Raw genomic sequence first — 14,866 nt, forward strand, 5'->3', positions numbered from 1 at the left:
TATATATATATATATATATATAAATGTAAAAAGTTTAGAAAAAAAAAGTTTCGGTTTTGGCCTGACATTGTTTTTATTTTCGGTTTCGGTCTCGAAATTTCATTTTGATGCACCTCTAATATATATATACAACCTGGACAATTATTTATTAGTTTGGTTCCATTTAAGGTGGGACAATTGATACATATAATATTTTTGGACACTAATTTAGTTCCAGCTTGATTTTTTTCATTTGTTATTTGTTTTACAATTTATAGTTTGTTTAAATGCATTTTTGTTATATTATACACTTAATGCTGACATTTTTGGATTATTCATTTAAGTATATTTTACCAGTGTATCGTACATATGCTTGTAATATTTAGAATTTGATAGTGTTTATTCTAAGAATACTGTCCTGAGGTCAGTTTCCAGTGTTATATGCTTTAGCAAGCTAATTCCGAAGCATTAGGCCACAAGGTCAAAGGACAAGGTTTGCTTTTTAATCCCTCATCTTCTCCTAGCAAATTCTTACCTTTCCTACACTCCCTTACAGCTCCATTTAGCATTAGAAGCAGAAGGAAATAACCCAGTACTTCTGGCCATGGAGGAGCATGTGACTCACTCAATTTGACAGCACTGAGCCAATTGGTAAATAGCTTATGTAAGCTATGATTTACACAACATGAATCTGAGCTGGATATATAATTCCTTCCCCCTTGGGCAACTGTCTTTTGTCTCCCTCCATTTTACTCTAGTTGACTGGCTAGCCTTAGTTTTGCACATACAAAAGGCAGAGGTAGCAGATAAGCTGGCTTACTGAAAGATTAATAAAGTAATAGTTTCTCATGGCATTCATCCCAGAGTTCTAAGATAGCTTTGAGGTATAGCTGTTGGACCATTAACTGGTCTTATTAATCAATGTTCTAACAGAAGAAGTTCCCCATGACTGGCCAACAGCTAATATTATACTTGTCCAAAAGATAGGTAGTAAGGAAGAAGCTGGCAACTGCAGGCCTTAGAATTTAACATCCGTAGTAGTAAAATGAATAGATCACTCCTAAAAATAAGGATCATTTAAAAACACACAACTTGCTGGACCCAGAGCAGCATAATTTTACTGAGGGCAGATCATGTCAGACTAATCTGATTAAATGATTTGGATCAGGGTAGTGCAGTGGACATAGCCTTGATTTAATCAAACCAGTCCCAAATGAACACATACAAAATTGTACAAACTAGGACTTAACCCTTGGGTGGTTCATTGGATATGCAGTTGACTAAAGGATAGATATCAGTGTGTGGTTGTAAACGGGGCTCATTCAGAACAAAGACCATTCACTAATATACCACAAGGCTCTGTACTAGGTCCTCTTCTAATTAATCTGTCTCTAAGTGATATAACTGAAAGTGTGGTGGGTAAGGTATGTCTTATTGCTGATGACACAAAAATGCAATAAAGTTAAAGTGACACTTAACTCAGAAGTTAAATCTTAATAATGCATTCAAGTACCTTAACTATTAACATAAATGTAGCTTATTTGAGTATCACACAGCTGTAGATCATCAAATCATCTCTGAGTTTAGTGTCACTTTAATATTCCTGGTGGTGTTTGTAACAAGGAACATACAATTTGGCAATGCTTGGAGATTGGTCAAAGCAGTGAAAACTGCAGTTCATTATTTCTAAATACACAATATTGAAATGTAAAATACGGAAACCTCGCTCACAAAAAGATATTGATAAGAAAGAACAAGTCCAGAGACCGGCAACAAAAATGGTGAACGGTCTGAGTGATAGAACATATCAGGAGAAACTGCAGGATCTTGATATGTACAGGAAAGAAGAGAAAGAGGGGACATGACAGAAACCTTTAAATACGTTAAGGTTCGGGAGGGCACTATTTTCAATATGAAGCTAAGGTCAAGAACACTAAGGCATGACCTCAACTTATCAGGAGGAAAGTTAGAAGTATTATTTCACCAAAAGACTGGTAAATGCTTTGAACAGACTTCCTGCAGAAGAAGTGAATTTAAACATGTTTGGGACAAACACATATCTATATTCAGACAAAAGGGTTAAGTAGTATATGAACCACTTGGTCTTTTTCTGCCATCACTTTTCTATGTTTCTATGTATCGGAGTTCATACATTCTATATCCGCACTAGACACATTGGCTAAAAAGTCAGTTTGCACATTCTGCATGAGTATACCTAGAACTGATGATTAGACAAGTGGAGAAAACCATGATACCAGTTTGGTTCTAGGTGTGCAGACCCAGGATAGGTAAAATGGAACCAAACAGTATACTATTTTGCCATTGCTGGCTCCTTCTGAAAATGCTAGTTACCTTTCTGCTTATGTTTTGGCCTTGATTCTTTAAGTCACTGATTTTGAACAAGTATAGAGATCAGAAATTCTGACATTTACCTGACTTTAATTTGCTGCTTGCTTATTTCAGATCAAAGCCAGAAACAGTCTGACTATTAGCATTTTCAGGAGGCCAGAGATGGCAGTCTTTATTTAGCAATTATACCTTATGACATATGTACTTTTAGAGGGGAAACAAACGCTACATTGACTTGTAGATAGGAGTAAATGGATAGGTGCTATTTTCAGTTCTATAACATATGTAGTCCATCATAAAGAATTAAGCTGGCCATACATCCAGTATCTTGCTAGTCAGCCATGCTGGCTCTCAAATACCTGAACAATCTGATTGGATGCAGGCATTGTTCAGGTATTTGGAGAGCCAGCGAGGCTGACCAGCAAGATACTGAAGCTTGGCCCAGCGGGAGATTCCTCCATCCACACAGTTTAGTGTAGATGGAGGAATCTGTTGCACTTTTTCGATCTGACCATAGAAAATCTGCAGATACTCTATAGGTGTATGGCCAGCTTTAGAAATGAGCTACTCTTGAAATAGATGCCTTATATCAGCTAACATTTCTGAACATCTTTAAACCCATCACTGATAAAGTACAGTTTGGCTAAAAGCTGCCCATGGCTTGGAAGTTTATCAGATCTGAGTGTATTTGAAATAATGATGTACCTTAAAGTGTACTGACAAGGTTGTGGGTGGTTTTGCATGATTTACTATATGCCAACTTGGCTCAAATCTTTGTATGTTTTTTTTAATTTATACTTATATTTCTGCACCATTAAATCAGTCTACAGGGATTGCAAATGTTGTGCATTGGTGCAGGGTGAGGCTCCCTACCACTGTCTTATGCTAGACTTCTTCTGGGTTATGCCCTACAGTATCAGCACTCTCTAAACTTAACCTCGTCCTCTTTGTTCTGAGTATATGCTAAATTGATTTGATATTTAATGACTCAAAGTTCTAATACATATTTTCTAATACAGCTCCTATTACATGAACTATAAAGAAGGATATAACCAAAATAATATTTTGGCAACTATCCAAATTCAGAATTGTATGAATGACCTGTAAAACCTTTTTTATTCTGCTTCTAGCTAAACCTGATTTCTTGTCTCGTTATAGGAAATCTGACAAAACATATGAAGTCGAAAGCCCACATGAAGAAGTGCCTGGAGCTCGGAGTAGCGATGACATCTGTAGATGATGCAGAAACAGAAGAGTCAGGTACGTCACCAGTTAATTTTGGTTCCTGGGTATCTGTGTAAGAAGATAAATCGCCCACACTGCTGCCTAGCATCGAAGGATAAATTTAGACAGCAAATCTGTGTGCTGTGAGCTTATTAATTCAAAAAGATGCCAGCACTTGAAAACGTGTTCTAATAACAGAGCAGAGACTTTAGTGATGAGAAACATCTCTAATATGTCATAAATTTCTTATTATATTTGCTGGGAGATGGAATTCACAAATATATTTCTTAAAGTAAACCTGTCGTGGGAAAAACATGGAAGTTGCTGACATCCTTCTGAAACTGCTAGTTGCCTTGGTACCACGATAACCCTTTTACTTCAGCTGTTTGAGTCACTGGCCTGAAGCAATTATGGAGATCAGAACAGTCAGAGTAAAGTTAGAGCTCCTTACCAGCATACTTGTACTGGGTCAATGACTCACAGCTGGATGTTTAGCATGATAACCAGGCAACTAGCATTTTCTTAAGCCGAGGTCAGGCATGGCAACCTGTCTTCGGTTTAATTGCATTAGTGAATCACAAACCTAGAACCGACTTGCAGCCAAAGAAATTTGATCTTCCAAACTGTATACTTCAGAGTCAATGGGGTTGATTTACTAACCTTATAAACACAGCACGAACATGTATACACCTCTGCAGTGTGTTCCCTCCCAGCATGATCTATGGGTGGAATCTAAACACCTTTGTAGTGTGTACACACCCAGCAGGTGTGTTGTGCAAAGCCCTGCATGAATTTGCAAGGTGATGTTGTGTAAATTAGCTCTATGTTGTGTTGCTTGCGTTGATGAATGCAGGAATGTAAATGCATGACCTAACCATTTTTGTCTAAACTGTGAAGCAGCATTATATATGCATCATGTGCATGATTTTTCCATATATGGCATTAGTGGAAATATGCTTTTAGAGACTTTTTGGTTGATAAATACGTTTTGCTGTGTAAAAATCACACGCACCTAGTGCGTGCGTGTGTTTAGGTTAGTAAATCACCCCCAATGACTCAAGTAAAGTTGGAGGATATTGACAGACTACAAACTTGCAGCTAATAAATAATCAGCAATATAAAAGCAATGTGTACAAACTTTTAATTTCTTTTCTGTATTACATTTTTAATTCTTAAAGAATGTCAGCACCTACCAAATAAAGGGCACCAAACATGGCAGTCATGTAGATAGACTATAGTACATGTTCAGTAGGTTAGCAGGAAGCAGGATCATTCAGGGATTACTTTAAATGGGTTGTAGTGGGAAGAACACAAGAATAAAACTTCTGATTTCATGAAAGTTTAATATATAACAGGAATATAATGGAACAATACTTTTATTGGAGCTGTGTTAAGCTGGAAATTTCTATTCTATGTATTACTATTTATTTTTATTAGCTGCACTGACCTGTATTGTAGAACTGGCAAGCACAATGACCTGGATTATGAAAAGGAAATGCACATGAGCATTTGGCTATAAAAACAATTGACATTCCCCTTTTGTGCATGAGCCCACAGACCTTCATGTTCGATGCATACATTGTGGTTCCCATTTGCAGTGTGTGCTGACCATCTATAAAATGCTGTTTTTGTTCCCTATGTATAGAAATTAGTAATATGTGTGTTAATTCTGCCTTAAAAAAATCACAACAATATTAATTATAATGAGACAAGCAGTACAATTTCTCAGAAAGGCCTTGTTCACAGAGGCGGCAAGAATAGGTAGTTCATCCACAGTTTTAAAGCTCCCCGGCCACTTAGCAATGCTCAGTAGTAAAGTTTAAATGGGCAGCTGACAGGGTAGTACGCATGTAAAAATCGTGTATCGCCTACATCGCTTTGTATTGTGGTGCGTCAGAATTGACCCCGCACTTTGAGGTTGACAGGTGGTGCAACTTGTCAACTACTTCCATTCATGTCAATGGAATACCTTCTTCTTCTGTTGGGTTATTCAATCCAGAATCATCTTCACCTGGACCAGGCTGAGCATCAGAGAGATGATAGTGTGGGAATCCATGATATTGTCTTGGGCAGTTGACTCTATATAACAGAGCAAAAAGCACCACAGGAGTCACAAAAAAGCCAGATATCATGCTGTAAACTAACCACGCCTGGTCGCTTCCTCTACACCATTTCCCTTTTAAATTGTTAAATAAAATAATATCAAATAGGACATTTCAAGAGAGTTGTTTTATGTGACTTGAGCGTGTCTGTTAATTCAGGCACATTATTTAGCCTATATGATTTACTTTGCTATTGATGCCTGCATGAGCTAAATGTATGAAAGGTACATCTGCCAAACTGAGGAGCAGCCCCTAATGAGAGCTCTTTCCTCTTTGGGCAAATAATGCAGAATAACTGTGGGTATTTATCATTGCAGCATGCATTCACAAGCAGGAATGCATGAAATTGTATGCGTGTTTGACATGGGGAGCGTGTGCATGTATGCCTACTGTCATACCCATGTAATATTGCCTTATTTCCACTTTTTTTTACTTTTAAATTTAATTGTATCACTGCACACTTCATGCTGAATTGTTAGCTATTCAATTGAAATACCTAAAAATGTAAGATAGCAACTAAAACATTATGGATAATTCCATTTTTGAATCAGATAGAGCCACAATATCAGCAAGATTGGTGTTTATGTATTTCTATTACTGGATACAAAAACAATTCTATAATGACTGCATGCATATTCAGATGAGTTCAGCCACTATACCAGTTCATTAACCAGGCTTCTTCATCAAGTATTCACCTTAGTATTTGATTGTTTCAAACCTTATCAGACTGATAATCTGCTGGTCACCTTTATAACTGTAACATGCACTTACAATCTTACTTAATGGTTGTGAGTATTTGAGATGATCTTTCTAGTATTTTTTGAAGAACAAGAACAAAATGAGTGTATTTTTTTTTACACACCTTTTAACTAGGGGGCTTAGTGGTATACTATATTTTACAGTTCTTGATCACGTGCCTGAAGTTTGACCTTATAGATTGGGCATGCAGCTTAGTTTAATTTGATATGTTTCTTTTTGTGCTTTGAATAGGACTCATTCTCTAAACAGTGTCATTGCATACAAAAGAGGAGCTATCTTGTTTGTTCATGAAGCCAGTTTGACAGAAAAAGATTTAGAATGGAAACAAATAGCCATCACAGTTGCTATTCTATTTAAAGGAGTATAACATTTTGTTGTTTCTTATCATTTTATGTCAATAAGCAATAATGAAAGTATGAATACCATTCACACTCTCTGTGCTTTCACTTAAATTGACCAGTAATAGAATTAATATTTTCACTATCTAATTGTTACAGTAACAACTTCACTATGAAGTAAGCTTTGATTGATAAAGCAGCAGATAGCAGGGAACATTTCTTGTTCCAAATGCATAATTGCTATGTTATTAGGTTCTTCTAAGACTGTTTTCTTTCTGTAAATGAATTTCAAATTCACTTTTAGTAAAGGATGACCATGCAGATAGATTAAAGAATCCATACTATTTGTAGTTACATAGTTACATAGTATTTGAGGTTGAATAAAGACATTAGTCCATCAAGTCCAACCTATTAGATATGGGCACCGTACAGCATCAGTATATTTTAGCCTTATAAGAATGTACAATGCATATATATTTTGGTTTTCTTTGATTTTGCATTTCTTTGATTTTGGTTACTGTTTTAAAAAAAATAGCAGTGGCATGGCAATGTTCTTTTTTTCAATGCATTGCTGACTTTGGAACTGAATGGATTGTCATGGTGAAGGACCACTGAATTCTGCTCTGTATTAGAAAATCCTGAAGCAGTTTGTCTATCCATTCTTTCATAAGCTGAAATGTAGTTCAAATATGCAGCAAAACGTTTTTTCTTTTAAAAAGAATGCCTAAAAGAAGCAAACTTTTTTGAGTATCCTGTTCAGTGCCCAGATCTAAGCCCAGTAGTATGCTGCGGTTTAACAAAAGGTTCATGCTTGAAATCTGGCCATGATTTCTGAATAAAAGCAGTTCTGCAAGGTAGAGTAGGCTGAAGTTCTTCCGTAGCGTTGTGAAAGATTGTAAATTAGAAGAATAATTTGGATGCAGCCTGCATTCACTGCATCATACGGGGGTGCAAGTGAATATTCAGTTACTTTTTCACATGCTGGCAGTTGGATTTTATCAGTTTCTTTATTAAGGAAGTTACTTGAAGAGATTCTGTCACTAGGTGGGGGAGGAGATGGAGGCAAACTGATGCAGGTATGAATTGCAGGCACTTAGAAGCACCGGGACGTACCTGAAGCAGCCTTCCAAAACAGATTGTATTGATGATTACCCTGTATTGGCAGCTTTAGGTATGTGCATGTTATACCTACTGACAGAGGGTCTTTAAATTAAAGTACTATAGTGCATGTTCATCTGAGTACTTTTATCGTATTTGAGATTTTGGCTATATTTATTAAAGTTCATCTTTAGCGCATATTATACTGATAAATATGGTTAAATTACATTTTAACATCAAGCAACCTAAAGTTGATTTGTCTTTTTATTTTAGGAAGCATTGAAGAAATGCACAAAGACACAGAAAAAAGCAACATATCCATTGATCACCAGTTTTCTGATGCCGAGGAAACAGATGGTGAGGATGGAGATGACAATGAAGAAGATGATGATGAGGAGGAAGATTTTGAAGACAACCAGGGAGATGTAACACCAAAAAGTAGGTCAAGGAGTACTAGCCCTCAACCTCCCAGATTTTCAACGCTCTCTGTCACTGCTTCGTCAGCATCCCACAGGACATCACCTGAAGGCTCTATGGGGCACTCACCATTAATGAGCTACTTGTCCACCATGCCAAGCATACAAGTTACACATCTCATGAACACAAGCACTATGGGTGGGGACTCTCAGATGGTGGACTATCAAAAGCTTTTCCTTACTAGCCGAAATCATGACCGGGACAAAATGGATATGCCTGGTAGCATGGATGAAGACTACATGCTTACTTCAGAACCTAGTTCATCTCCCAGAGACTACTCATCTTGTAGCCGTCATTCCTCCCCAGGATACGACTCACCTCCCTGCCGAGATAATTCACCAAAGAGGTACCTGTCACTGAGGGAAGATTTATCTCCAAGAAGGCACTTATCACCACGTAGAGATGCTTCTCCCATGAGACATCTGTCACCCAGGAAAGAAGCTGCACTAAGAAGAGAGTTGTCACCTCGAAGGGACGTATCGCCAAGGCGGCATCTTTCACCATTACGCCCAATGTCACCTGGGAAAGATATGTCTAGTGGAAGAGACCTTTCCCCACGGCGAGAGAGAAGATATATGGCCACATTTAGAGCACTTTCCCCAAGAAGACGTTTGCACCATAACCCAAGTTTGCCAATGAGTCATTATTTACACTCAGAGTCCGGAATACTTGGTCATGGAGTAAGTGTAAATTTAATTTTTTTTAAATGTTCTTCTATTAATGTTTTAATTGATGCATGCTAATTAGAAAAAGTTATTTGCAAACATCACAGAAATTAAATATCAGCAGTTGCACTTACTTAAGGATAGTGCACTTATCCTTAGTGGGCCCCCTCTACATGCTGATCATTTTATAAATAGGATATATTTGTGACACTTCACTGTACAACCTGTTCATTGCTGCACAACCTTTCATCTTAATTCTTTCCAGTTGACCCCTAAGTGCATACATGGCCCTTAATCTGTGCACTTCATCGTACAGCCTGTCAACAATTTGATGGTCTACAGACAGGACAATTGAATGGGGTTTAGGTTAATCATGTGTGGCAGTAGCATTGGCTTACTGGGATGGTTTCAAAAGAAAGGCTATGTAGCACTGGGCAAGCCACGAAGTGTAGATTCCTGGAGAAAAAAAGTCACCTGTAAGTATGTCCTATTTAAAAAATTATCACCACTTAACATTAGTGTGCTTATCCTTTATGTCTTTAAAATCACACAGTACACATATAAAAACAAGGAAATAATTGTGGCGTTGTCCATATTGACAAATTAAATTTATCTTGCACACAATACAGAAATATAGCAAGCCTTTAGTCATTTGCAGTGCGTAACTGTGGGCTCAATAACTCCTTTTAGCATTAAAGGGGGCATTTAGTGGTAATAGGAGCAAGTTTGAATGAGGCCTTATTTAGGTTGAAGATTCTTCAAGGAGATCATATGCTATTTCTATACTTAGTCTTTTCTGCCTGTGTTCTGAATCATGCTTTAACATGACAGTAGAAGTCAAATGGTGAGGGTTATAATGCTTATGTTCTGTATGTATCCAGTCATGGGGAGAGTAGTAGTTGCTGAAGGATGGCAATTGCAGTAGCTTGTGATTACTCTTCTGTAATTGTTATGGTAGATAAAATCATATATGATACTCTTAATACCACCCAAAACTAAGTTTTCAGTGTCATATTGTATTTTCCAAGCCAGCCATCTGGAACCACAGTTAGATCGTGTTTCTCGTCCTAGGAGTCTGGTATACATAACTATTTTTAGAAAAAAGGAATAGATTTTTAACATAAATACACAGAAGCACACAGAAGGTACGCAGAGGTGGGGGCATGCCCCCTAAGAAGGGGAGGACAACAAAACCAAGGCAGAGGAAGTCAACCGCTGTACTCCAGCTGTGGTGCAACTCCAAATCCCATCATTCCTCTGCCTCTAGGAGTCATACTTGATACATGGCTGTCAGAATTGTGCTTTGTTTCATGGGACTTGTAGTTCCACAATAGCTGTGGAGTCGAGGTTGCCTACCTCTGATATATGGTAATTACAGTGCAAAGTACAAAAAAGTGAAAAATACAATAGGGGTGACTGTGGGGGCACTAAAAGGTAATAAAATTGCAGCATTCAAGTCAGTTGGGGAGAATACTGTCCCCGTTGTTATGCATAGACAGAAGAAAAAAGAATAGGGATGCACAGATACTTTTCGAGTACCAGTGCAGATACTTGGCATTTTCATGAGAACTACCAGGGTTGATGCGGTTGCAGCTGGGACCTGGCTCTGGCACTCCACCACTGTCCTGAAATCATTAGTCTGTATTGTTTTAGAAAAACTGTCACATGACAATAAACAAAAATGTGTCAGTACTCGTACTTGTAAGTACTCGGCAAGTACCAGTACTCGTACTCACAAAACTGGTATCTGTGCATCCCTTTATTTATATTTATAAAAACAAAATCGTACACTAAAACCGAGATGTACAAATCCCAGGAGCTCCGTGTGCTCCTTACAAATGACAGCTGCCTCCTAATTTTTGATTTTTTTCTCTAGTCTAGTCTTGGAGATCAAAGATATCGGTATATGTATTCGTACTTGTACCGAGTACTGTACTTGGTATCTGTGCAACCCTAAAACCCAGGGGTTTTATAGGGTTTTTCTTGCCTTCCTCTGGATCAACAGTGGGTAACTGTGGGCATAGCGTTCTGTTTTAGGTTTTTTTTTTTTTTTTCATATCTCTATAGGTTGATCTCAATGGACTTGTCTTTTTTCAACCTGACTAACTATGTAGCCAGGGTGGGGAGCCTAAGAGCTCTTGTAATTTTGCGGTAGCACAAAAATGATAAGGTTTAAAATTTATTGGAGGCAGGGAGAATTGAAAATTCCATCCAGGTGCTTTATGTCACAATAAAAGCTGAGTATAATGAATAATTAGATTGCGCTTAGTGACACACTCTCGAACATGTGGGATGGTTGTGGTTCTCCAATATCTTGGGATCAGAGCCCTCCCTGAGAGGAGGAATCATACTAGTCCTTTTTTCACTGCCTTTAGGGATCCCAGGATTATGGAGAGTTGGGCTTCTTTCAGGGTCTCTGGCCAGTCTATGCCTATGATTTGACTGCCAAATGGGTCAGATGTGGTGGCAGGTACACGAGATAGGGGGAAGAGTGCCCTACACTTTTAGGGCAGCTTTAGTAACAGTTTAAAAGACTGAGAAGGAATCACTTTTTTTCTAGCAGTTTTTTTTCCGCGGCCCTGCTAAATAGGATTGTATGTCTCGATTGGTATGATGGGAATAGAGAAAATTAATTAGGAAATTCTGTCACAAACTTTGGCAATGCAAATTAACCATGTGATGAAACAAATGAATAAACATAAAATACTACCTTCATTGAACATTTCATCTCAAAAAGATTAGTAGATCATGAACAGTTGCACTTAGAGTGTATTAAAGTGTCAATTGGAAAGATCAATAAATAAGAGGGTTATGTTACCCTCTCAATTTTACTATAAGAGCCATGAAGAGTCACAATTTTACTAGAAGAGTTTCTTGCTAACTTCAGCCACTTCTATCTTTGGACCTACTGATTGTTTCCTGTAAAAGATAAACCTGGTCCACTTACCTACACCTCCTAAGATTGTTTATTGGTCAGTGAGACAAAGCTTGACTTTCAGTCAAAAGTCAAGATTTGTTCATGATATCAGCTGCCTATATCTCTGGATCTGCTGATCATTTTGACATGTGGCTTCATAGAATGTATTCTGTGGTTACGGATTTTTTTGGTCATTTGTTCTGCATGAATTGCAGAGGTTTGCGACAGATTTACTTTCAATGAAGGTCACATATTGTACCATGATTCAGCTACCTAATTATCTTTTTTTTATACTTCCTAGTAACATTCACAGTTGGAGGTGAATGTTACTAGGAAGTATAAAAGAAGTGGAGGCTAGCGGAAATACCCCCAATGCTGGCTTGCCAAAAACATTTGGCTGAAACAGATGTAGTTGGTATAATTACTACTACAGAAAACTGTTGCCCAGGGGTGTCTGCTATTATCAATTTATAATGGCTGCTGAATCTGTCGAAAACTGTCCAGATGGATTGATGACCATCGGATTGGGTTGATGATCATCCCAAGTCTAGGCGCTGGCCCTGTTAACTGGAGGTCAATCATGCAGGTATGATTGTACCACTGGCCAATCTTTTGTAAAATAAATTATCTTTCCAGTAACATACCCACTTTAAAATGTAGCACATATGAAATAATGAGGTTGAGAGGTAAATATAAACAGTTGGCTGAAAAATTCATTTTGGCTGATTATAGTTCTAGAATGGTCAACCTAGTCTGTAGACCCACAAAAAATGATAATTCAACAGATTTGGCTGGACCCGTCTGTTAATACCAATTATCATCCCAAATATAATAGCACCTTAAGCCATCTGTGTTTATGAAAAAACATATTCAGGCAGTGAGGATATAGCTTTCTGCTTTTCATGTAGCAAAGACGTTTCTTAGAGATACTTTCTGGTTTTCAATTTTTTTTTTAGATCATTTATTTTACAGCAAAAAAAGTATGTATTTTTTATTTTTAAATTAAATTATTAAATGTTTTGATTAAGGTTTAATAGCATTTTGCATTGGAAAGGAAGAAAACACTTTGTCATATTCTAAACTGTTCTTGTCTTTACCTATAGAGTTTACGAAAAATCTGGCCACAGTTCCCATATGTAGGCCCGCATCCAGAAGATGTTCCTGGACACCAAAGCTTTGGCCCAGACCCTGATGGCCACAAAGACTATATTTTCAGTCACCTGCCATTGCACTCACAGCAGCAGATACGAGCACCTTTACCCATGATCCCAATAGGTGGGATTCAAATAATTAATTCTAATTCTGCTAACCAAGCCTGTCCTCAGCCTTCTACAACTACACCTTTGCACCTGAGAAGTTCAGATGAGAAGGCTATTTCAGTGTCATGTATCCCACTGCACCTTGATAAACATTCTTCTCCTGATATTCCTACAGGAGATTCTGGAGCTTCCCCTACTCTCTTACCTTCACCAGGGCAAAGCCCGTCAGAAGAAAGTTCACAGCCTACTGAGAGGGAGCAGGAGGAAAATATACGTACTTGCACAAAAGCCATTGCTTGCCTGAGGATTGCTGCAGAGGAAGGTCAACCGCTGAAGCGGGACCAACTGTCTCGTCCTTCTGAGCCCAATCAAAAAACTTTAGAAAGTGCACATTTTGGCATTAGGCACTTTAGTGGACTTGAGGAGGGCATGCCTCTTGCATGTTCCTCAGCCACCCCAGTTGACTTGCACGGAGAAAAAGACAGTTTTGGTACATCACAGTCTACGCAAGCTCATTCCAAATTCTATAGTAAGAGCATGGACTTGACAAAATTAGGATTCCATGGCAGCAAAGAAGAGCCAACAAGCACACAGGAAGTTAAGGACTCTTCCCCTGAATCCAGTAACCTGCAATGATTTGAATGGGCATGTAGACTATATTACAGAATACCTTTCTTTTCTTGTACAAAACATAAACTTTAAACTCTTGTATTGGGTCTGGTACTTTTAATTGTACAGATGTTTGTGCCTTTTTCTTTACTTTGCTTATATTCTTATAAGCATTTTAGCAGTACCCTGTATATATTTTAGAATTTGTGTATCTGCTTTGTAATAATTGTAATTTCATTATTTTTGGACACTTTGGTCTAAATGTACAAATTTAAAAATAGCATCAATATATATGTGAGGTTGCACTAAAACATATTTTTATATGATTGAAATTCAACAGCTTTTATGTACAGCTCTAATCCTGTAATACTAATATTTATTTACTTTGTTTCATAAATTGTACATTTTTTTTCTTAATGTTGTGAAATGCTTTTTTCTATGTGAAGCATGGGGTTTACTGTTGCGTAATTAGAACAAAAAAATGTATAGTGTAAGCAAGATATTTAAACCGAAATATTATCTTATTATGCACTTATGCATTGTAAACATCAATGAAAAAATAATGACGGTTATATCAGTCAGTTCTTTACTCATGTACTTTTTTCGTCCCTTGTTTGCTGAATTGACAATAACTTAAGTGCTGATTGTGATTTTAAAATGATAGTAATGTAAAAAAGCATTAAAAGTACAGCCATGTGCTTATTGTGAGGTTTTCTTTCTCCCAATGCTGTATGGCACAGTTATAAGTATATCACAAGTATATGGTCTTATGTGAACATGTTGCTTGATATTCTCCAGTCATACATATGGGAAACATTCCGCCCCATGTATATGTACAAGTGCATCACTGGTACAATTTAATTGTAAATGTCAAGGGTTATTGTGCTATTTAGTGGATTATAAATCTGTGAAACCAAGTTTGTATATTGAATTACAAAACATTAAGGAGTGTTCTTTAAAAAAGAAATAAATATACAGTTACATGCATCAACTGTGTTGCACATTTCTCATGCATGTCATGTGATGATTGGAGAAGACTGTAAGTTGTTCATCGTTTTTTTCATTTATTTATTTTTTAACATATCATTTT

General features: G+C 37.4%; 1 protein-coding gene across 1 annotated transcript in view; it reads left to right on the forward strand.

Moving 5' to 3' along the window:
• HIVEP2 (human immunodeficiency virus type I enhancer binding protein 2) overlaps window positions 1–13,855 on the forward strand; it is a 36,880-nt gene extending 23,025 nt beyond the window's left edge. The window contains exons 4-6 of the mRNA XM_018567585.1: window positions 3,487–3,588; window positions 8,123–9,006; window positions 13,012–13,855. Coding sequence (XP_018423087.1) covers window positions 3,487–3,588; window positions 8,123–9,006; window positions 13,012–13,803 — 1,778 coding nt within the window. The 3' untranslated portion in view covers window positions 13,804–13,855. The remainder of the gene's footprint in view (window positions 1–3,486; window positions 3,589–8,122; window positions 9,007–13,011) is intronic.
• Window positions 13,856–14,866: the final 1,011 nt, after the last annotated feature.

This window comes from Nanorana parkeri, unplaced genomic scaffold (genome assembly GCF_000935625.1).
Source record: "Nanorana parkeri isolate BGI_ZX_2015 unplaced genomic scaffold, ASM93562v1 scaffold1068, whole genome shotgun sequence".
In the NCBI taxonomy this organism is placed as follows: Eukaryota; Metazoa; Chordata; class Amphibia; order Anura; family Dicroglossidae; genus Nanorana; species Nanorana parkeri.